The sequence below is a fragment of the Pithys albifrons genome, chromosome 6 (assembly GCF_047495875.1).
Source record: "Pithys albifrons albifrons isolate INPA30051 chromosome 6, PitAlb_v1, whole genome shotgun sequence".
In the NCBI taxonomy this organism is placed as follows: Eukaryota; Metazoa; Chordata; class Aves; order Passeriformes; family Thamnophilidae; genus Pithys; species Pithys albifrons.
In genome coordinates, this window is record NC_092463.1 from 57,722,526 (window position 1) to 57,747,297 (window position 24,772).

Here is a 24,772-nt window from a genome sequence, read left to right on the forward strand (position 1 = left end):
TACATTGTGAAAATTAATTCTGAACATTTAGAACCCATAACTGTAAACCCCCCAGATCAACCAGACATGCTCAATTCATGCAATACGGTGGAAAAACATCCCCAAACCCTCGAACTGCATTTCTTCATACTGCAATCAGAAATTGTAGTCTAAATTGCCAATTTGTTTCCAACAATCTAACTTTTCAAGACTCAGTATTTTAATAATAAATGACTAAGCGTTGTAAGGTTTTTGTTTAAAAAGTGTTTTCACTTTAATGGGTTCAGTTAATAACATCATGAATGGTACAAAACTGTCCTTTTTCACATTTCCATACATTGTATTATGGACCACCTGAAAATCTGGACTAAGAATGCATAAAGTGTCTCTTAATTAGCCCTAGCTTCATTTTTGCCATCTGCAGGGCAGATATGCAGAAAAATACATGCATTTATTACCAATGACATGTTAATATTAGCTTAAACAATAAAAAATGGCAGAATGTGCATTGTGTAATGCACAGGGATGTCATAGGGTAAGAGAGACCAAATGTCAAGTGCTGGCAAGGAAATAAGAAATGGTTGGTGACACACTGACATTCTGTGACCATAGTATTAGCTCTTCTATTTTAAAATTGTTTTAAATAGTAGTAAATATTTAAATAATATTTAAAATATATTTCCTATGGAAATCCTTAACTTGGAAGACAGCCTGTAAGATCTGACTTTTTAAAAAGTAGTATTTCATTTTGACAATATATGAATACACCACCTGCTACAGAACTTCTGAGATCCTGAAGTTCTTAGCTTTTTTCAGGAACAGTTTCTCAATCCAACTTTGCCTCTGATTTGCTGCTAGCAAAACTTTGGAAGTAGCATCTCAAAGAAAACCTGCTTTTATGAGAAATACTGTATTTGAATAAAACCAAACCCAATTAAAATGGGATGCCACACTAAATGAAACAAAATATAATTAAACCCAAAAAATAATTGATTATGGAATTCATTTCATTCCTGTTTTGCTAATTCATAGTGTAAGAAGGGCTTTGTTCCTTCCTAGTGCATCTTCTCCTGCAGTCAAATGAGTGCTCCGTTTCCACCGTCCGATGTTAAGGGATCAATACCTCACTGTTACTTCAAGGGAAAAAAAACTGAGGTATGGGTGCAGAATTAGTTACCTAAAATGCAACAAAACAAAGCAAAGCATTTGTGCAAAAAAGTAATTGTACATTGTCTTTTTTCCTAAGTTTGCTTCAGTATAAAAAAACCTCTTCAATCCCACTAACAAAGCTTTATTTTGATTCATGACCCTTCACCACACTCGAGAGTTCCATGTTTTTCTTGGTAAATTAATAAACCAGCCACTATTTTTGCAGCCCAAGTCAAAGATGGAAGCTCCATTATATTAATCTTTAATAGTCTGGGGTAGTTACTTTTATTCAAGACAATTTTTTTCCTGTCTTCTACAGGCACAGTTCTCGTTTAACTGGCCTTGGGAATCAAACAGCCAAAAATAAGCCAGGTCACCTCCTATGGCAGTGCAGAGCATCCTGGCCTCCCCCCAACCTTTTTTTCTTTTATATATAGTTGTTGCTAAAACCACCTTTTTAACAATCTCTTTAAATAGGGACAAGGTACTCCAAAAGCCTCTCATTTCTTTTTTTCAGCTTCTAAGGACAGAAATAAGCTTCCTAGAGCTACTTCTAGATTCAAAAACCCAAAGTACACAGTAATCACTTAGAAAGCACAGAGACCTCTCTCAACTAGTTGCTTCATAGTCAGTTTAGGAAGAGGTGTGAGAGAGGCCAAGTCTGGTGAGCTCTTCACTACACCATCAAGGAGCCAACCCAATTGTCACCTCAGTCTGTGTCCTGATCGCTTTCAAAACTACAGACCAGGAATTTCCAAACTGTGCTGCGCGTGTCACTGCAATGTGAGAACAGAACTCTGCCGGGGCAAGTAAATCCCTCTCCTCAATCTACACACACTGCCAACCCCCCCACCAATATGGGAATACACTAAGGAAACTTGGGAATCCCCACTATAGATTAAAAAGTATACCAGGCACGTTTCTACTATACCTCCAGTGTGCATATTTACATTAAAATAGTTTTATCTGATTGCTACCAAGGCTGGCAAATTTGCTGTTTGGTTTCCACTGTATGAACTCCAGCTCTGACCAGATTCAGCACGACTGAAACTCTTCCCCCTGTCGTTACTCTTCTTTTCACTGTGAAAATTAATTAGCTCCGTGATTGCTCTAAAAGTCAGCACGTTCTTCCTAAACCCAAATCCATCCCACTCTCCTTGATAACTGCAGACACAGCAGGAGCACAATGAGGTGAACGTGACCTCCTTTTCTAAAGCAAAACTGCTACAAAGTGGCTTTAAAAAAGGCAAGGGCACTCACCCATTTCTGTTCATTGCAGTCTGCACACAAAGTGTAAAGGAGAATTATTGCTTCTTAAGGATGAAAAGCTTTGGAAATACGGTAAACATCCTACAAGGTTCTAAATCTAATCAGCTAAAATTCTGTACATACTTTAATATTCAAACCTCTATTTCTTACTCAAGATCAAATAATTTCATTTTCACATCTATTCATTAAACTCTTTATAGTTCTACAGTCTAATGAATATTTAACAACTAAATAGGATCAAAACATGGGGAAAAGGTCACATGGCAATGAACATTATTTCATTTGGCCAATGAATAGTGAACCCTGCTTTCTTGGCTGAAATTAAGGCACTAAGTGGCAGTGAAAGGATAAAGGAATGAAGCTTTTTTTCCTACATCATCTGAAAAAAGACCAACATGACTTTTGTTTCTTTTTAGGACGCCAGTAGAGTACATATCCATTCTGAATGACTCAGTAAGGCATTCTGTTGGCAAATTTAAAGAAAACGTTCTCCTGATTAGAGCCCATACATTCATTGTCTGAGTGTGACTAGTGGCACTACTAACTGTTAACAAACCAGAGGGGGGGAAAGCTACAAAGATGTCTGAAGACTTGAAAGGCACCAAAAAGAGAACAGCTCTGCAACTGCCAGTTCTACAAACAACTATGTAAGCTGTGTTTAACACTGCATATAGTCTATTCAATCAACAATCTTTGTTGACCGAGATAAAGTGTAGTAGCTCTTCATTTAAACTCTCAGTTAATCAAGTGCTAGTTTAGTAAGAAATTTATTTTCATGTATCAGAAAATAATTGCAGTGTCTAACACAACTACACTTAAAGCAAAACTAGTCTAGTATGCATTATTCTGGTTAACACTGAAGCAAACCTGTATAAACAAAAGGGTTACCTCGAGATACATAGTTTACAATATGAAATCAACATATAAATGAATAGGATTTACTGAAAACAATGGAAGGTGTATTACAAAGATACATGTAACAATTTTAACCACAATATTTCCTCTGTGAAAAATACAACTATTAGTGAGATAAAATGTACAATTGAATTTTTTTTCCAAAAGAAAAAAAAACACAGTATAAAGGAAAATATTTTTTCTTCAAAACAGGGAAAATAGTTAAGGTCATTGTCTTTCATTACAATATAATTTGACACAAAAGCAGTCATAGGATTGCACCAACTCCACGTTCAGTACTCTGAACATGACAATAGTAAAAGGAGTCCATAAAGCATAATGAAATTTCTGGATTTTATGTTGGCAATACAAGTACGCAGAAACTGATGTCACTCCGGCTCTGTTCACAAATGTACAAAACTCTAAATTTGGTGGCCAGACACGTAAAAATTAGTTCTCCCCAAAGCTGACTTTTCTCTCACTTAGTCAGGGATGGAAAAATCTGTAGTATTTTAAGTGTTGTTACCTGTTGAGCAATAAAAAAGAAAAGAAGTATATGTAGTGCATGCTTTATCAGTTGTCAAAAACATTTCTGAAAATAAAACTGAGTTATCCAATAGTTTACAAAATAGAAAATAACTCTTCAGGTTAAAAACGTGGTTAGGTTCGTGTTTAGTTCCATCTTCAAAGGACTGATTTCCTTGGCAGCATCACCATTCCTCAGCACGAGCCAAGGCACAAAGTTCCATAAGGAGAAATAAAAATGGCTACGAACAAGAACGCAGTCTGGCATCGTAAAAGAAATCAGAGCCTCTCTCTGAGCCTTCTGTTCCATCAGGTTAGTGCCATAGAAAAATGGGAGATTTGGGATACACTTTTGTTATGAGCATTTCTGCTGGACACGATTCAAAAGTTCACCAAACTTCTCAAAAAGATCCTCCACCCATTTTATGTTTTTCATGCACAGCTGCACAATCTCTTCCTGGCCGAGATCTGCACTCGTCTTCTGAACAGAAGAAATCTAAAAAAAGAGAAGGAGGGAGAGAGAAAGATGCACACACACATTAGACTGCCAGAGCTGGAGAACTTTCATTTTTATTAGTCTGCAGTTAAATACAAACCTTCTCTGGAAAAAATCCTCTAAGTATTAAGATCAAGGGTGAACATCCCCAAAAATGTGGTTTTTAACAACTAAGCAAGAGCTCAACTCTTGTGTTTCTACTACCTGAAATATTTTCACCAAGGATTTGCAGAAAAAAAATAAAGCAGTGGCATTCTAAGACAAAAAGTAAGCTTCTAAATCTGAGGAGTTACACACACTGGTAAAATTTGTTGGGTTTTTTATTTTTTTAATTTTGCGTAACAGTGAAGAATACTGTGGGGACTCACACAAACTTTGAAACCTCCTATCTGAACATTCTGAGCAGCAGCACTCCATAGGGGCAATGCATGTGCTCAGTGTACCCTTTTGTTTGCCATACAGAATTCACCAAAATAGGAGGCCTCAATCCCTGAGAACAGTTCCTCTGGCTGGACTCAATTCCCTCAATGCACACAAAAGTAACTCAATGAGAACAACACTTACCTCTTCTTTACATGTTAGATATATGTGATATTTGTAATGATGGAGTGAGTGATACAAAGAATACAACTGTATTTTTTCTGGATCTACTGTAAACTCCTGCAAAAAGAACAACTATTTTAGGTAAATCCATGTTATCCAAGAGATATTACAGATATTTTCTTCCATAAACAATTTTTCAACAATTCAGAAATGGAATACTTCATTCAAATCACTATTTTGATGTATTTTGGTGAACTGTAATTTATATCATAATTATCTCCTATCTCCACTTTCCACATTATTTTATCAAAACCATGTTTGGGAATGTTGAATGCACTGCAGGTCCTACATCAAGAACTACTGCAAGAATTACCAAAGCTTAAATATTTTTCCATCAGATTGATGGGTATCACTGCAAAAAGCACATATTTTATGCTTGAAAAGACTGATCTGTACTTACCTAATATGTTACTTTGGCAAGAAATATGAGAATGAACTACATTTATAGGTCATTTGTTGAGCCATTATTTACTACTGGGAGGTAAATCAGCCTCTGTGAGCCAGTACCCAGCCAAAGTCTAGTTACAGTGTTCCCCAGGAAATAAACAATGTGTACATCTCCAGTTTTTACCACACTAGTTTTTATTTTTATTTATTTAAGATACACAGCTCCATTTTGTCATTGGAAATGAGGAAAGGAGCAATACAGAACTCCAGTTTTAATCTCAGATTTTACAGTAGTAACACTAATTTTTCACTTTTGCTCTAGAAGCCATTGTAGCATTTATAGAGATTTTGCAGCTAGTCTGAGAAACTGTTATTACTATGATTTATACAGTGACTTCTCCACAACTGCAACGTTGAAGGCAAAATGTTGCTTTTCTTCAGGAACAGCTCAGGAGCCAACAAACTACCCTGCACTGGTGAGTTAAAGTAATGATTTAATGCACTGCTTTAAATGTTGGTTTTTAACATCCCCATACTACAGAAAAAGCACCTCACTCAAAGATTCCATATTTTGATAAACCTACCAGAACACCTAATACATGAAGCAGTATTTATATAAATGGGGTTATCACACTACAGGACAGGTGGTGGCAGCAACAAGCCCTGTGAACACTCACCTGTGCTGATTTAGTGGTTGATTTAGAAGCCCTCAGTGTTTTCTTGTTGTAAGCTTTACCATTCATCTTGATCTTGGACACAGACGTTCCTCCACACTTTGTCTTGGAGTCCCGAGTGATCACTGTCAGTTCAGGGAAGTTTTCCAAAGCATTCTTTAACAGAGCATATAAAGACAGAGGATTATGGAAGCAATCAGGAATGGCCAGATTGATGATAATCTGGCCATTTGTCTTTGAAAAGTTTAGAGTGCAGCCTATTGTGAAAAAAAAAATTCTTCCAGCAAGACCTGATAAAGCATCTTTATCAGATCATACAACCACATGCAGCGGGGAAAGCACGACCGCCTGTTCTTGGTTACTATAATTTTCCAAGACCAGATAATATTTTCATTTTATCTCAGCTGTGATTCTCTCACTAGAAAGAGAAAAAATAAGAAAGGCTCTACTGGGAAATTTTTACATTTTAAAATGCTTTCCATTCAATTTCTACATGAGAATCATCAAGGCCAAGTTCCTTGAAGATCCTTAATATTTAATCCCTAGTGAGGCAACGGAAGTACCAGGGATTGGGTATCTATAAGTATTATCACAGGTTTCTGTCCCATCCTTCACAAATTGCAAACTAATTGTCTCCTCTCATATCTGTAAGGTAGAAAAGCTTCTGCACAGTGCAGTAGGAAGCTGGTTCAGAAAAGCACATTTCAGACATATTAACTCAGGGGACTGAACTACATTTCTACCAGTTTCAGTTCTACATTATTTGCCTGAGTAAACTCAAACACAACTTTGTTGTTCAAATACAGCATTATATGAGCAGCTGCTTTGAAAATGTTCTGCTCTGCTACATAATCTGGTCCTGAAAAAAATGTTTCAAGTTAAATGAACATCTTTGTATTATACTTCAGCAGGAGGCAGAAAAAGAGGCACAGAGAGAAACGTATCAATGTTGCAGCTCAAGGACCTAACCCTGGACTATTGGGTTAAAATATGAAGTTGACTCAATTTTTGTATTTTAACTAACAGTACTGGAATTCAACAACCTCCCCTGCCTATAATTTATTAGCTCTTTATATATATTAGGCATTTTATACTTAACAAACCTCTCAGCATCAAGCTACAAAATCTACAGCACAGAGGTGGTTGCCCAGTGGTAGCACTAACCTTGAGCAGCCAGCCTGTCCCTATCCAAGCTTCATTGCAATGCTTTCAGACTGGAACAACCTCAACAGGTTTAGATCATTGAGTTTTTCTATCCACTGTAATAGCCTTTCTCAAGGTTGATTTCAAGTATCAAGGGGGCTCTGCCTCTGGAGAATTCCTAAGAGCCAGAACAACTTACATGGTCACAGCACTGACCTAAACCAAATTTGGATTGAAATGAAGAAGAAAATACCAGTGATTTCTGCACCTTCGAGAGCACAAGACACAAAAGGATGATAATTATTTTTAATTATTTTCAAATGAAATTCACACAATTCAGCTAAGATGCTTTACTTACAGACCTTCAGCTAAGGTAATGGTAATATTTTTTAACTTTCTTTATAAGAATTATTACACACAGGATGCAATAAACTGTTAGAACTATAAAATATGTTACAGGCAAAACTATCAAACACTGACACTGCTAACTTCAGTGTCTGGTTTGTAATACAGTGATAACATATTCCATATTAACTGTGTCCAGTGGAAAAACAGTATTAAATTTATCCATGCCTATCAACACAGAACAGTAAAAGTATTCAAACAGCATGATAACTGTGAATGACAAATTGTGTTCTTAGCTTATTGCTTTCTTCAGTGCCTCATCCAGCTTTAATATCTGAATGAGGTATTTGAGCAAAGGTAGAAGAGAAACAGACCCTTCTGTACTAATCATCAAATCAACCTGAATCTCAAAGAGTATCACACACATTTTCCTGACCAACACAAACACTTATGATGACTAACAGGCATTTGATTTTTATCCAAAATACTGACCCAAGGGTGGCACAAGTTGGTACCTTCATACCAGAAGAAAAACACAAAAGGTTTTTTAACTTGCAGGTGACATCACAAGCAGATCCTTTCCTTACATCCATTAACTACAATAAATTCTTGCAGCTCATGTGATGAAATACAGGCTTAAGATAACTTTAGAGATATGAGACATAATCTGCTTCTAAGTGAACACACAGCAAAGCTATTGCATTCAATAGGAACTCCAACAAAATAAGCAGTTGTAATTACATGTTGGTATTACAGAAAATTAGATTAGCTTTTTTACCCATAAGCTGGGAAAAAAACATACTCATCTACCTCTCACTTTCTGTGTACTATGAATGTAACTAGAATTCTACAAATTTCTATCCTACCTTAACTGTCCTGTCTTCTCTGCTTAGACAGGTGAAAAAGAAGCAGCTATATTAATACCTATTAACACAAAATTCTTACCATCAAAGAAAACCAGAAATGGAGAGTTTAACACATGCTGCCTTCTCTGCAGCTCTGTGTATGGTTGGAAAATACACAGCCCTGCCCATGTCTTCCTACTGTAAGGAGGAAGCCATGAGAAACTCTGTTCAAGCAGGTACAAATTGTACAACTGTTGGGAAAACAGCATAACTAACACCAGAATGGTGTGAATTACAGCTGTTTCTCGGGTTGATGATGTTCTCATCCCTGAAACAACGTCACTTTGTGTCACACAAGACTTACCAGGAATGGGGTGGGGGGAAAAAAGATCCCTCAAAGATTTCATGATGAAAAATTACAGCTTTCAAGCCTGTTATTATCTCCCTCACCACCTAGTTCTCAAAAGCAAGCTCAGAGCAGTGCAAGGACACCACAATTTTCCAAGTGTCTCTGGACTTTGGGCATAAGGGGACAGCAAAAGACAGGCAAAGACAGGCAAAAGAACAAGTTTGGTCTGATGTGTTTATAGACAAGTCTGCTTTACTGCTGTTGGTCTCAAAACTGTTACAAGATCAAATAATCAGTCTGATTAGAGACATTGACAAAAGGGTGTCTTGTTCCCAAGCAAGAGGACATGAGGAAATGGCCCCAGGTTATGCTGGGGAGGTTCAGATTGGATATTTGGAAAAACTTCTTCACCAGAAGGGTTATCAAGCACTGGCACAGGCTGCCCAGGGACGTGGTAAATCCCCTCCCTGGAGGTATTTAAAGCACATGCAGATGTGGCATTTAGGGATGGGGTTTAGTGGTGAACTCGGGCAGTCCTGGGTTAATGGCTGGACTTGATCATCTTACAGGCCTTCCCTATCCTAAGTGATTCTGAGTGAAAACAACCTTCATTCACTTGACTGCACTTGCAAAATCTGCACTGTTGCTTGGAGGGTGGGTGGGAAGAGTGGGAACCCCAGTGATTATCCTCCTGTTTACCTTCTCTCTACTGAGATGGTACGGCTTCTCTCTTCCCTGGCCACATCCAGACCTGTCTTTTTAATACCGCGTCAAAGGTGCTGTAATATGGGCTTGTTATCCTCATTTTTCTCAGCCTTCCATGCTGAAGATACATGAAAGAGCACGCAAATGAGTTGTCCTTGAGTTCCTCTGTCCTGGTTTTAAACTCCTCTGATCATGTTCTCTACTTCAAAGAAGTTCAGACATCTGCTCCGCAGCACAGATATTTCATGTAAAAGTTTATTTTTAGGCAATACGATCACTTAACCAAAAGCTCTAGAAGGACAGGAAACAGATTGTCTTTTGGCAAACTTGAGGAGTTTAAAGGAAAAATATGCTTGAGAATGAACCAGAAAGCATGGAGAGCAAAACTAGGACTTTACCTTTGCAGTATCAACTCCTGCATCACAAAATGTTCTCCAAATGCCACATACAAGCACTACATTTATAGCATCTCTTTCAAGTCCACATTCTCTTCTGTTAAAAATGTGCCTTCTGGGTTTTAAGTTGTCCCTGCATGGTATGCACCCAATGGCTTACTGAAAACCTGACTTCTAAAATCCCAGAATTTGAGAGAGAATACCTTGAAAGCATGATCCAAGCGCAATTTGGGGAGCAGCCTTTTCCTATTGTCATTCAGCATACCATCAATTTTTCTCATGTGAGGCAACAGCAGCTCATCTAAAAGACACATTAAAAACCCACAGCAGTTGATTATTAAGAGCGCACAGTAATGAGATTCATCTTCAATCTACACTTTGACCCACTAATATAAAACATGGGAAGGAAAAAATAAAGCAATTGGCACATAAACTAATTTAAAATGAGAGAGGGAAATCTCTTTTTTGATCAGCCCACTGAACTAGTTTAACTTCTGACTGCACTCCTGCTCCTCTGACTTCTCTTTGCTGAAAGGAAAAATTAGGATAGAGCACTACAGAGCATAAATTTTAAGAGACAATTTCACCCCATTTCCTAGATAATCCTCTTCTGTGCAACACAACTGGCAGTTTTATGAATACGAGCATGTGGTTTTGACATGTGTTATTCTGTTTTACAAGAGATGACCCTGCTGGCATTTGTAACAAAAGAAATAGAGGAAAAGTGCTTACTGATAAAAGTTATCTGATAAACCACGGTGAGTTGCACAACATACAGCTAAACATGTGACCATGAATGCAAATGTACAGCTCAGTATGGGGCCTTTTATCTGCACAGCCAATTTCTTTGCTTTCAGTGGGACTACTGACATGTGGATGAAATCTTGAGGTAAGTGTGCACTGATGCACAGAGGAAGGAAAGGAGAGGCTAAAAAATAGTATTTTTAAATGCAGCCAAACAGAGTATAGTACAAACCAACCTTCAACTAAATAATACATGAAATAATTTCCCTTTTGATACCTTTATACATGAGTGTCTTCCTAAATTTTGAGAAATATAAGTTTTAACTTGTATCCTGCAGTCTACTAGGGTAAATAAATCCAAATGTTTTGTCCTCAAAGAAAAACTGTGTATTAATACAATTTTCTTTGATTAGAATTTTAAGATTTCAGATATTGAAAAGCAGAATTTTTAACAGTACCAAGATTCAGAACTACTTATAAGTGTATTTCTTCATAGGAAAGCAAACACACTTGAAACTCTTTGATTTTAAATAAATGTTTGCTAAGGTTTAAACTATTGCAACAGCAGGAACAAAGAGCTCAGTTCTGACATTCACAGCACAAATCTGATATGACAAAGCAGACAAAACAGTATTTACAAACTGATTATTCAAAGTGCACACACACACACACACACACACAGTTGGTGCAGCGTTCTTCAGATGAGGTTATTAACTAGAAATTCAGTAGGGTTGTGGTTTTATTCTTTAAAAAAACCCAAAACATTTGCTTTACTGATTAATTACCTTAGAATCTATTAAGAACACAGAGATGCTAAACATACTGTACCATTGCTCTTTTCCAAGGCTTGCATCGTGTCAGGATCCAAGGCAATGCTAACAAGCAACTCCATGTAGCTCTTGAAAGTCTCTTTCATGGCTCTTGTATTCAAAAAGCGAGCAACAAGGGGAGCTGGAGGTACAACCTCTGAAAATCAACCAGAATAGGATGAATTGTTTTCCTTCCATATCCTGCAAATATTTGTGTTTGTCAAAACTGAAGGTTTCTCTCTTAAACCACAAGTGACCCCTACTGGTACCCAGGAGATTAAAACTCAATGAGGTCAATTGTAATAAATCACTTGCTTGCCAAAAACAGGGGCAGACACCAAATATGCTACAAATAGTTTAATTTTGGTTTTTAACTATCAACATTTAGATTATACTTTCATGTAAGTTAAACATTTTTCTATTATTGTGGATGGAATTCAAGAGAAAAAGCAAAATTAGTAACTTCAGTCAAGTGAAGGTCCCTAAGAGCAGATTTCATTTCAATGGAACTACCTCCCAAAACTGCAAAATTGGAAGTTACCCAACTAGAAAAAACTCCCAGAGCACTAATGTCACCTAGAAACCTGCATGCTATTGAAGTCAACCCCACCTAATTTTTCAAAAAACCCCATATAAAAAGAATTTTAGCAGTGAAGCAATGTAGGCATATTTGTGCTTATTCTGAGAAAACCCTTATTTTTTCATAGACAGCAATTTTAAACATGCCCATGGAGCAGTCATCAGTTCTGGTAAGCATTCTGAGCTTTTTATAGGCTCTGTGTCTGGCACCAGGGTTTGCAGTAATCTAGTTAGCAAGGCTGTTAAACTGCCTCAGATACACACATTGGATGACTGTTACCACCAGGTTACTTGAGATTTTAAACAGGGACAGTTGTATAAGTCAGTGGCTCCTTGGTCAAGTTTGCTTGGAAAGTAACCTTTGAAAGGTGTTGCCTTCACAGAGGCAGCGTTCAGTACACCAGTGGTGCCTGTATTTAACAGCTTGTCTGTATTTAACAGTCACAGGATGCTTCAGAAATGCAGCAATATAAAGCATGAGCAATACACAGCTCTGCTTCAAACACACGGGAAATAAACCAAAAGAGCCCTGCGAAATGCTCTGTGCATCTGCTACCACAGGTGACCCCTATAAGCACTGCAAACTCCAGAAATCCCTCTCTGTCCTGGAGAATTACTGCAAACATCGAATCTCAACATTCCATGAAGGTCTTGACAGCAGATCTGCTCAGCATGTGAACAGCTGGCACCATGTGAACAGCTGGCACTCAGACAAGGAAGCAGCCAAAAAGCCAACTGCCTTTTCTCCTTGGGTTTTGAAAAAACAGCAGTAGCATCTGAATTCTGTCCACATCTGCATGCAGACAAACATTGCAGGAATGTTATTTTTGACATAACGTGCAGTAGCAATGGAAAATTAATGAAGAATCACGTTCTTGAGATGTATTAAAAAATCAAATCAGCTTTTCCTTCTACAGTTGTGCCCATCGTAGGAAGCAAGTAGTAAAAATCGTATTTATCTGATAATCTACATTTAAGATAACTTCAATTATGCTTGTGTACAAATGGCAGGTAAAAAGTTTTAAGAAACTCATTTTTCATGGCACTGCCAGATTTTAAATTTTCTTTCTGAGGCCAGTACACAAAAATGGGCAAGATCAGACAAGGTAATTTTACAATACTCGTCTCAGTTGAGTTCCAAAGGGCACAGATGCCAGCAATGGTATCACACTCACCATCCTCTTCGCTCTGGGCCTCAGGTGAAGAATCAGACTGGGAAGATGAGAATTCTTCTTTCCACTTTTTCCTTTTCTTTGGTGGTGGTTCAGCCTTTACCTTTGGCTGTTTGGCTTTGGGTTTCACAGAAGAGACTTTTGTTGCTGTTGGTTTTGGTGTGGGTGGATCTGGGGGTTTGATGTTGCTGTTGCTGGGTTTGCAGTGAATAGCCCTGCAATATTGTGAAGACAATCTTTATGAAAATAATTACCACACAAGTTTTGGCATTGATAAAATAGCAGATTATATTCCCCAGTGATTATATACACTTACTTCATTGTCACCTGTAACTGGGAATTTGGTCATACACACTATCCTGCTATATTTTCAATATACACTTAAAAATCATTCTCAACTACCTATGATCAAATAATATTCCAACTTTATAACTAGATAGACAGGCACAGAAATGTTAAATGCTCAATGTCAGTAGAGTTTATGAGCCAGAGGAGATTGGAGCCAATATTGAAATTTAATATTTAATGAAAAAAATCAGACTAGACACACTTGAAAAAATACTAATAATCAATGAGATTTGAGGTTTGCTGATAAAGTGAATTTGGGGTATTTTATCTGTGCAAAGATGGGAGAGAATATACACCAGGTGGAAATGAAGGAAATGCAGGATAAGAATAAGAAACCAGAAGACTCCCCTCCTTTCTCTTCCCACCACTCACGACAGGAAAACAAGCAGGAACGTTAATACCATAAATACAGAATTATGTACTTTAGGACTAATAATGCAGCAGAGTTTAGAGAGCATGGCAGGGAATACAATTCTGGGATGCACTGGGCAAGATTTTTGTCAAGATGGGCAAGTTCAAATGGGAAAGTAGCGAAATGTACAGCAGAAACATCAGCATCTTCTGGAACACTGAGCATAATTCTAGTCATGTGACAGAGAGGAAGATTCCAAACCACAAGGGATGGAGAAAACAGATGGAAAGCTTGTCCCTACACAAGGAAATTGGAAGACACAATCCAGCTTAAGTGAAACAAAGACAGAGGTGAGATCTGACTGCTCTCCAGAAATACATCATGCAGTAAAAACACACAGGAAAGCCAAAAGCAGAACTAAGAGAAGGGTACATGGATACAAGCTAATAATGACCATGTTTTGATAAAAGATGGGATTGTTTCAGAGCACTGGAGGAACAGGCTCTGGAACAGCCTTCTGTAGCCCAAAAAATAGGAAGCATCAAAGTCCTACTTAGCTTTAGGTAGAATAAGATTATTTCCTAGAATTGATTATATGATGGCACTGCTTTCTGTGAGAGCAAACCACTACTTTGTCCAGTAGTGTCCTGAACAAAGAGCACAGTAATGAAGACCTGTTTTAAATTAACTCTCCAGGATCGAGAAGAAAGCATGGCACTTTCAGCACACTAGGGCAGAACAGTCACTAAAGCAACCCAGAAAACACACCTGACTTTTAAAGTCCTCAGGATGTGAGACAACAACACACAAAAAATTAAAAGCATTACACCAGTAGGGTTCTATGGCAAAAGATAACAGAAAGAAACAGCACATGGTACCCTGACACCTCTAAAATAAATTATTGTTGAACAGATTCAAGGTAGGGAATTCTTGACAAGGCAGTAATTTATATTTAATTTAACAGACAGGTCTCAGTTTCCAACTTAAAGCAGAATTAACATATTCCTGAATTGCAGCTCCTGTTTATTAAAATAGGTGTGTTCTTAATAGGAAAACAATATGACAAAGTGAAAAATAAATTGAAATGAAATACCTTGCTGACTGCACAGGCTTGATTCGTGGTTTTTTTGAGCATACTCTGACATACTCCTTTTTGTTTGCATTTTCAACAAACTTCACATATACTCGCTTGTATTTTGTTTTTGCATCGCCAAAATACCCAAGATACTGCAAGAAAAAAACCCAAACCATAAGTGTTTCTGTTGAGTAAAATTAGTCAGTTTAGCAATTAAAAATGTCCAACACTAGAGAAAAAAAATCAATTTTAAAAAAAAGTGTTTACATAGTGAGATATGTCATTCAACAGCATTTATATAATTTAAGAAAAATTCTCCATTGGATTTCTAGATAATATTTAAGATTAAGGAAAATAAGGCCGGAGGTACTTCGGGTTTCATTTTCTCCCCTTGTTATACTCTCCACATGTGTTACCCCAAAGGATTATCAGCCTGTCCAAAGGCTGCCTGTTGAAATTGTATCACTTCTATAGCAGAAAGCAGTTGGTTCACAGGCCTGTTCCCACTGACTTTAATCTGGTTGGGAGAATCTGCTCCTTTACAGCCTAAACAATACCAAAGAACCCACACTGGAAAGAAAAAGATCTGCCCATGAGTATATTTAGAGAGATAATCTGAGCCAGAGCAAATCAAGAAACCACTTGTTTTTGCCCCCCTGTGAAGGATCATTGCTAAGAATGTATGCCAGAATCATATTTAATTTTGTTTCCTACACTGCCATTAAGGAGATCAGTTCCCATGGGAATTTTTAAGACTCACACTATTAGTAGCAGCAAATTCTCTGTGTCCATCTCGCACTTCAGGAACAAACTTTTGCAGTAAAGCCTTCTGTACTTTCCAGATAGCTGGAGGCTCCTTCCCTGTTTGCAAAGCAACCTGTAAGAACATCAAATTATTTGCTAAAAACAGTGCTTATTTTTCTTCCAGAAATGTCTTTGTGCATTGCGTTTTTTGCCAAACTTATCTGGGATAAAACTGAAATAAGTAATTTGAACTTTCAAACTCTTAGTCATTACACGTTGTTTGCACCAAGACAAGTTTGTAATTATTGGCTTTAATGAGAATTCTCTGATAACAGTTGTCCTATGTGACAAAGCTACATGAATAATTTAAAACAGCAGCTCACAAGAGGATGACACACAGACAAGCAATTGAAAGTATTAGAAATTTCCTAACGGTAAGAACATTGCTGGCTGTGACAGCCACCAGAGGAAAGGCAAACATGCAGAAGAATTTAAAATGGAGAAGCAAGAAAACCAAACCAAACCAAGAAACCAAAGACAAGGAAATTCGCATTAACTCATGTGAAGAGCTGTACTGGTTGCTTATTTCTTTTTGGAATACCAAGCACAGCTTCTTAGGAAAAAAACAAAAGAAAAAAAAGAAAAAAAAGAAAAAAAAAAAAGAAAAAAAGAAAAAAAAGAAAAAAGAAAAAAAGAAAAAAAAAAGAAAAAAAAAGAAAAAAAAGAGAAAAAAAGAGAAAAAAAAGACAAGACAAATTCCATTCAAGACCTTATGCAAAAGTCCAAAAGTCATTTCCTCAATTCCTTACACTTGAAAAACTAGTCCTATCTTCTTAACAACAACAAAAAGGTAGTCAACCTCCTGGGAAAGATTCATGCTTTTTAATATTCAAACAGGTAATTCCAAGTTTTAACAGAGGGTACCAGCACACAGATTGCTTTACTGTGTATGTAGCATAAAGTGTGTCATGTACACTCAGAACACATCGGCAATCTGCACCAGGAACACACCTTTAAGGCATTTTGGCAGCAATCAGGGAATATTAAAATAGAAACAGAAAACTAATACGCAGCCTCTCCCCTTCTGGTAGTTTGTTGAGGCTAAATTCACATGCAGGAATTTTGTGATGTTTTTCCCCCCAGCAAATATTGGGATTACCTTTAGTGTGTCTATATCTTCAATCTTCACCACAAATTCATCCCGCTCCCTGTACATGCCCTCTCCTCCGCTGTCCGTGTTCTCCTCGTCAGTACATCCCTCTATCGCCACAGCCGCCTGTGTTTGTGCCAGCTGTTCTGCACTCACAGCATCCTGGTGAGCTGCTTTCAGGGGGTCAGCAGCATTCCCTCTCTCCTGCACACTGCCCACAGGAGCAGCTGTCTGTGGGGATTCCTGTTTTATTACAGCAGTAGTGGTGGTGGCAGCAGCAGAAACAACTGTCACTTTTTCAGTTTCTGAAGAAAAAAATCCGAATTTTAGTTAAATTATCAAGGGCTAGAAGGTAAAATGTGAACTAGATTTTTCTCCTTTTCTGTTACACTATACATTAAAAGCAACTATTCTAGGAAGAACACCTGTTCTAGGAGTTAAAATAGAAGCAGTATCTTGGCCACAACTAAACCTGAAACAAACCCAAAATACTGTAGCTGAACACCTCTGTTTGCATTAAACTGCTGCATCTGGGATTAACAAATGAATGCTTTGGAGAACAACTCGATGCTGACAGACACCAGCAGGAAATACTGTTGTACTTTGGGACAATAAGCAAGTACAACAGTAAAGGTTACAACACCGAATCTTTCCAGTCTGCTGGTAAGTCAGGTCTTTTTAAATTAGATTACAGAGAGGGAAATACACATGAAATAGGAAAATATTTTCTGAATGAATTTTGGACATTTATCGTTTATATCTTGCGATAATGTAACTGGAAGTTCCAGATTAAAACTCTTGCAATATCCTAATGATTTTTAATATTAACAGAGGTGAGCAATAAGAACTGATGATACAAAACAAAGAAGGGAAAAAACCCATTCTTCTCCTCCTCTATGCCAAAGAGCCAAAGGAAAGTCCCACCTTTCAAAATTATTATTCTTTCCCACCTGAAAAAAATTAGAATCCTTTTTAGATATTACTTTATTGTCTTCTACACAGATTAATTTTAAAACTGACTTGCTGATATAAAAGAAATCAAGTTATATTACTACAACAATTTCTAATATCACTTATGAAATTTAAAATGACCATTTTACAGTTTTGTTACAATCACTGCTAATCGTTGACTTCCTCAATTGAAAAACATATAAAGAAGATAACTTAGCATGTTTCAACAAAAGTGACTCCAAACAAAAGATTTAAATGCCAAATCATGTGTCAGTACAAAATCTATATACCAAATATGTGAAGATTCATTAAATCAATTCAGTAAAATTGTTAAGCCATGAAATATGTTCTTCCGGATATATCACATCACATTATTGCAAATATGCTCCAGTTCTTTGTGCAGTGAGAGCTTTGCCAGCTTTAATTAGACAGAGCATTATTAGAACCCAAGTGTAGTTACACATTCTTCAGAATACCAGATAAAGAGACATGTGCTATTTAATGCTATCAACAAAAAAATATGTTTTAGTATTTGTCTTTCTATACTTATGTGCAAAAACAGACATAAGAGGGAATTATTAGAAAACCCGCAAAACACCAGCAATAAGAAAAATGTTATTACTAAGCATCTTGTACAATGTATGAAAAGTCTTTTATATAAAAAAACCAGGAAGGTGAATTCAAGAAATACGTGGTATAAATATTACATCCTTATGGATAATAAAGCAAATACAGTAACACTGTAAAAGAAATTACTGTAAATAAAATACTTATGAAAATGCCCAAACAACAACAACAAAAAAACCCCCCTTTGCAATATTTTCTTCAAACGTTGTGCACAGAAATGGCTTGTTAAAATCAACAAAGTTCAGCAAGAGGCTCACACCGTGGCACTGTCCACATCTGGGCTTTGGGGGAAGAAAAGCAGTCACTGATTTCTTGTTTAAAATACATATTCAACTGAAAGACACGGAAGGAATGTCATCTCCTGTAATAGACTTTCCAAAATGCATAAACTTAACGATTACATAGAAATACCCACAGAAGAATACACAACTGTAATTAATATAAAGTATTGCTCAGCATGTCATGTATTCTGCAGTATTTTCCCAGTATCTTGGGCCTGATTAGTACAATTTAAATTCAATTTTCCTGTGTATTTTTCAGCAAATCACATCACCCCTGGAGAAAAAAAAAATCTCCCTCTTTAATCTAAAAAGGGAAACCATTACTTCATTTTATCTCGTTAAGAATCAGCCCATGGGTCATGGCTCCCGAGTCCTGAGAAGAGACAGAGGAATGTTTCATTTTCTCCCTGTGATTACTTTGGAAGACAATGGTATTTCTCTTGAATTAATGCAGTTGTGTGATTGGCTGGATAGTTTCTAATTGCTTACCAAAGGGGAAAAAAACAAACTTGACTGAAGAGGTCTATCTAGTCATAAACATGTTGTATGTTGAAAATACCTCAAACCAAAGCAGCAGCAGTTAAAAGCTCTGAACGCAGACACACAGCACAGAGGTGACACAAATGAAACTGCAAACTGTGTGGAATACTTAACTCCTACTGTGATCACTGGTTGCTGCCTGCCCAAAACAACCCTTTTCCCAGATTTTGACCAGGGCTTGGTTCACAAGTGCAAAAGTTGTTTCATAAACAGATTCCGTGCAACTCCATCACCACAGAAAGTGCACATTTAACTCTCCCTAGGAAGAACTCAGTGCCTGCTGATGGCAGTTATTAATATGTTCCCTTGCTAGATTTTTTAAAAATAGGTTTAGAACCTCTGACACAATGGTTGGGGCTTCCAGATGAAAATCATATTTAGCATTCTAAGCCAGAAACAAAGAGAACACACACATTGTTTCAACTCTGGGCTACAATAACCTTTTGGCATTAGGAGGGTCCTACTTAAGCAGCATGAAGAAGTTTATTTATATATTTTCTAATTGTGAAAAACACTAGTTTAGTCCATAGTCAATACACCTTTTGAACAAAACTCTAAATTATGGCCAAAACCGAAACAAATTAAACCCTTTACCTGAAGACAGCTAAAACTCCTAATTTTTCCCCCCCATCAGCCACAAAACCTTCTTCAACATATGCATTTGTAGTAACCATTTTACCTGATTTGATCTTTCTATCAGAGGTCTCATCCAGGGCTGATAATGCAGTAGAGATGCTCTTCTGAAGATCATGGTTCCCACCCACAGAGTCATCTTCATCAGAAGAAAATGAAGGCAATGTTTCTAAATTTTTCTTAAGTTCTTCATCAGCTCTTTTGGTTGGACTTTCTCCACTGACTTCAGGAGCTGCAGGTACTGCTGCTGCTGGCTGAGGCTTTGCAGAGGACTGCAGGCAAGGGCCACGAACTGTTTGTGTGACTGGTCGCCTAGTCCTGTTTGGCATTCGCACAGCTGGAGTGGAAAACTGTTGCCTAGGCCCGGATTTTAGAAAGTCTAAAAAAGATGCAATAAATCCTGTTTTGACTTCAGGCTGTTTTTCTTCAACTTCTTTAATTTTTTGCCTCATTCTTTCCTGATGTTGGTAAGTATCATAACAACTTTCAGAAACAGGAGAAGAGTATGTGAAACACGAGTCACTTCCTCTTGAATTTTGACGTTTACACTGTCCACTTCTTTTTACCTGTTTCTGAATTGCACCATCATCTTCTGCTGCAATTTTGTTTTGGCTTTTTCCTTTGCTTTTTTTCTTCTGAAGGTTCCCTTGAGCTAAATCTTGGCACTCTTCTTCAGTCCGACTAATGGCTGCATCTCCACTCTGGGGCACGGATAGTGGCTGCAACGCAACCTTTGACTGGTTACCCGCTACTGTACCATCATCACCACCCACATTAAAATCATTCTCTGAAGCAGCACTTTCTTCACTTAGGCTCCTACCACTTGAAACAAACTCTGTGTCCCTTGGATTCAGAGTACCATCAACAGAAGCATCATTATCTTCTTCAGATTCATGACTGATGCTGGATTGTTTTTTAACTCGAACAGCCCCTTGTTCCTGCTCTTCTTGACCAGGACCAAAGGTGGGAGAGGTTATTCTTGTTGGTACACTTTGATCAGAAGTTTCAATGTGCTGCTGATCCAGGTTCACAGTTTTTGTCTGTATTGCTGACACTGGTGTAAGATTTAGAGTAATTTGGCCTCCATTCAGAGAAATACTATTTCTGCTTGCTGGCTTTCCAACTACAGTAGGTGAGGCACTGAAAACAGAAGACACATGTCTTACATCCAGTGATCGGAACTGTGCTTTAGACTCCTCACTATTTTCAACAGTCTGGATTTCCTCTTCATTAGAGGCTGATTTGGCAAAGTCAGATGGAGTCACTCCACAGGCTGCTGCTGTTGCTGCTAAGATGTCATCCACATTGGATAATATATTCCTCTCATCGCTGAGAAGTATGGATTCTGGGAAACATATTGAACTAAGAGAAACAAATTGATTTTTTGAATCATGCTGGTTTGTCTGAGCAAAATGATCCTTTGCTGTCAAATGTTGCTGTAGTGGCTTTGAAGACTCAGAAATGTCCATTTTCATAACTTCTGAGTTCTGACTACGAAGCTGTTGCTGAGAATGACTCCCATTACTTTGAATAATATGACCATCCATCTGAAGGAATGGGTGAGCCACCTGTTGAGGACTCTGTATTCTTTGCACTTGCGGTGATGCCTTTGCCTGTCCTAAACCCGACTGCAGGATGGACTGGTGCAGAATCTGCAAGTCACAGGTTGACTCCAGAAGTACCTGCGCGCTGGGCAAACACAGCTGATGGCCATGCCTCAAAGCATGAGACTGCACCTGCGACAGCGTGCTGATGACTTGGCCTTGCTGTTCTTGAGTTTTACTTTCATGTACCTTATGCATAAGAGAGTGTTGTTGGTTTAGCCCTTTAGCACTGCCAGCCACTTGTGTTGTTTGCATTAAATTAGCTGTCTTTTTCATGTCGTGGCTTAGGCTGGTGATATGGCCAATGTGTTGGGAAAGCTGCTCCACAGAACTCACCATTCTGTCATCTTTTTTTGTTCCTTGAAGAGTAAGTCCAACAACTTGATCATCAAGACGAGAGTTACTTCTGATTACACTTTGAGAGTATCTGTCATTTGCTTTTGAAACCCTGTATGTTGCATCCTGAGCACTGATTTCCTCCTCAGTTAGGCTCTGAGTGGAAGATTCAAGGGTAGCCTGCTGCTGCAATGCGTGCATCTCCTGCATGGATAACTCCTCATCTGATTTGGATGAGGCATACAGGTTAGAGTCAGACTTCGTTTTCACATAGGCCTTTGTTTCCGAGGAAGGCCTGCTGTTCTGCAGCGTCTGTGAGTGAGCTGGGGATGCAAAGGGGGACTGGACAGGCGGCAAAAACTTTTGAGACTGCGGAGAGGAGGATTCTTGTGACTGAGAGTTCTGAGAAGAATGTAAAGAAATATAGCTTTGATTAGGACTCGAGGCTGGAAGAGTTTGCACCCGAGGAGAGGCGTTAAAGGAAAGAGAAGGCGATGTCAATGTTAAAGACTGCCCTGAAGAATAGCTTTCTGATGGACTAACAGCTGATAAAACTTGTGATTGAGATGAAAAACTAACTTGGGACTGGGTAACTGGAGATAAACCCTGAGAGTGACTAGAAGAGTAGCTCTGAGATTGGCTAACTGAAGAAAGTTCCCTCATTTGCCCAGAGTAGTTGTCATTTGGAACTGAGGTCAATACCTGTCCCTCTGAGGAGTAACTTAGAGTCTGACTATCAGAAGTAATAGTTTGGGATTGCCCAGAGAAAGTCAATGTTTTATACAGCGAGGGCAGCTTCTCAACCTTGCTGGACGAGAAATCCTGCGAGTGACTGACAGGTGGCACATTCTGAGCCTGGCACGAAACGTAGTTTTGGGACTGACTGACTGACAGGAGGCTCGGGAGCTGTGCTGTAGAATAGATCTGTGCTTGGCCTGTAATGACAGAACTCTGATTCTGTGCAGTTTTGGCGTAGCTTTGTGTCTGCACAGTGGGAGCTACACTTTGAGGTTTGGGGGTCTTTGTTGACCTTGGAGGCTGCTTCATGGAACAGTTTTTCACTTTTGCTGTGGAAGTAGATGGAAAACCAGGTGATGGAATTGCAGATGTGTATGACTGAGCAAGTTCCACTGTGACTTGAGAAGTCTTCTGCTGTGGTCCTCCATTGCTCACCTGAGTAACATCTCCAACTGGACTGCAGGATAATGCCGAGTGCCTAGATGTATCCTGGAAATTAACTCCACTTGTACTTGTTAAATAGCTGTGTAAGGAATGCTGTGAAACAGTCAGCTGAGGCTGAACAGACTGAGTGCTTGAAGGCCGCTGATGGTGTTTAATGACACTACATTCTCGCTGAAGTGCTCTGTCGATAGAAGCAGTGGAACCAGTGAAGACAGACGTGCTGTACGTCTGAGAAACCTGCTGAGCTCCTCCAAGGGTTGAAGGCAACAAACTAAACTGAGGCTGCAAGAGATGGGGCGCAGATTCTTGAGCAGAACGATATGTTGACGACTGGGGTGGTATGCTGGTACTTAACACAGACCCGCCCAGGCGCTCGAATGTCAGAGCAGTGGGGACAGTGCCTTGCGAGGTTTTAATCTGTAATAAAGGATCGTGGGCAGTTAAGAGACCATTTGACGTAGCACTGAAAGTAGTGTCTTGTAGAGTAAGAGAGGGGGTAGTAGCAAAGTTTCTACTGCTGAAAGTGTTGGGATGCTGATACGCTGATAAAGCAGATGTTGGTGGAAATGTTCCAGAGGTTGGCAAAGCTCCAGTGACAAATAGTTCTGTGGCTGTTGAGGAATGCATACCTGGAAAAAACAAAAGAAGAAGGAAAAAAGAGCATAAGGGAGGTTTACAAGTTACAACATTCTGCATTTCCGTAAGTCATTTCATTGCAAGATCTTACAGCGCTTACAAATATAATGCTGTCTAGAATTACCACCCTTTGAACAACAAAAACATACAAATGGAGGCATTTATTGTGGGTAATTTTTAAAATGGAAGTGCAGGTTTTTGTAAGAATTCCAAATTCTATACCTGCAGTGCATTGCCAGGGGGAAAACTCATATCTTTAAAGTGCAAACTGTTTATTAAAAAATCATACAAGATTAATTCTGCTTTGAAACAGAAGGTTATTAGTTTTCGTTTCAGTTCAAGAAGTTCATAGTGAACTGATCAAAAGCCCTGAACACCTCCAATATACAGTAAAAAGCCAAAATTACACCTTACCTATTGTAATACACACACAGTCAAATGAGCAATCCCATCTCCTGCATTTACCCTCACCAGTACTTTTATAACTCACTTGATGGGAAACATTTCAGAGCTTACAGTGAAATAGCTAATACAAGCAATAAATATGATTTGTATGCTTTCTAAAGTGAAAGTCCAAAATATCCAGACAGCAACTCTCTGCACAGTGCAATAGCAACCACCCAACTGAAAAGTATAATATTACTTATTTGCATTCAGCCATTGGAATGACATCCTGGCTTAAACAAGATTTCTCAACAGAATACACTACTCCAGCTAAAACAGGGCTGTGAAATTCCCTTGCAAGCTTGCACCCTTACACCAGTGATCCATATCATTCAGTGCTTTTTACCCTGTAACTTGGAGGCATTGGTCAAGCTTGTGTACTATTTTCAAAGTCTACAAAGAAAAAGTGAAGATGACAAGTTTATTCCCAGAGAGGCTTAAAATTCTTGTACAGGAATCAAGTTCCACTGGGAAATTTACCAGGGTATGCAAATAAGAAAAAAAAAATCTCTGGCATAATTTGACCTTTTTCAATTCTTCTCCCATACATAAAACAGCTTTTAGCTTTGGATCATTTAAGAATAAATAAAAAACTCTCCGCAAATTAAGCTTGCTTTGAAACCAATACTTCAGTTAAATAATATTCAATTTTAAAATACATCAAGTGTTCTTAAACTGGTTGCAACTTAATCATACAATTGCTTTTGAAGGTTCAGGTGAAGCTGAGAAATAAATTCTTTGTTTCTCCCTTTCAGTTCAAGACAACTGATATGAAGAGATGTGATAGTGAAGGAATGTCAAGGTATT

General features: G+C 38.2%; 1 protein-coding gene across 2 annotated transcripts in view; it reads right to left on the reverse strand.

Annotated features, from left to right (window-relative positions):
- Nucleotides 1-208: 208 nt before the first annotated feature.
- The window catches only part of QSER1 (glutamine and serine rich 1), a 44,689-nt gene continuing 20,125 nt past the window's right edge, over nucleotides 209-24,772 (reverse strand). For both annotated transcript variants that reach the window (XM_071559047.1, XM_071559048.1), the window contains 10 exons: nucleotides 19,810-23,514; nucleotides 16,741-17,036; nucleotides 15,598-15,714; nucleotides 14,856-14,989; nucleotides 13,066-13,277; nucleotides 11,331-11,468; nucleotides 9,962-10,059; nucleotides 5,980-6,132; nucleotides 4,877-4,972; nucleotides 209-4,312 (listed from right to left, as the gene is read on the reverse strand). In XM_071559047.1, coding sequence (XP_071415148.1) covers nucleotides 4,172-4,312; nucleotides 4,877-4,972; nucleotides 5,980-6,132; nucleotides 9,962-10,059; nucleotides 11,331-11,468; nucleotides 13,066-13,277; nucleotides 14,856-14,989; nucleotides 15,598-15,714; nucleotides 16,741-17,036; nucleotides 19,810-23,514 — 5,090 coding nt within the window. In that variant the 3' untranslated portion in view covers nucleotides 209-4,171. The remainder of the gene's footprint in view (nucleotides 4,313-4,876; nucleotides 4,973-5,979; nucleotides 6,133-9,961; nucleotides 10,060-11,330; nucleotides 11,469-13,065; nucleotides 13,278-14,855; nucleotides 14,990-15,597; nucleotides 15,715-16,740; nucleotides 17,037-19,809; nucleotides 23,515-24,772) is intronic.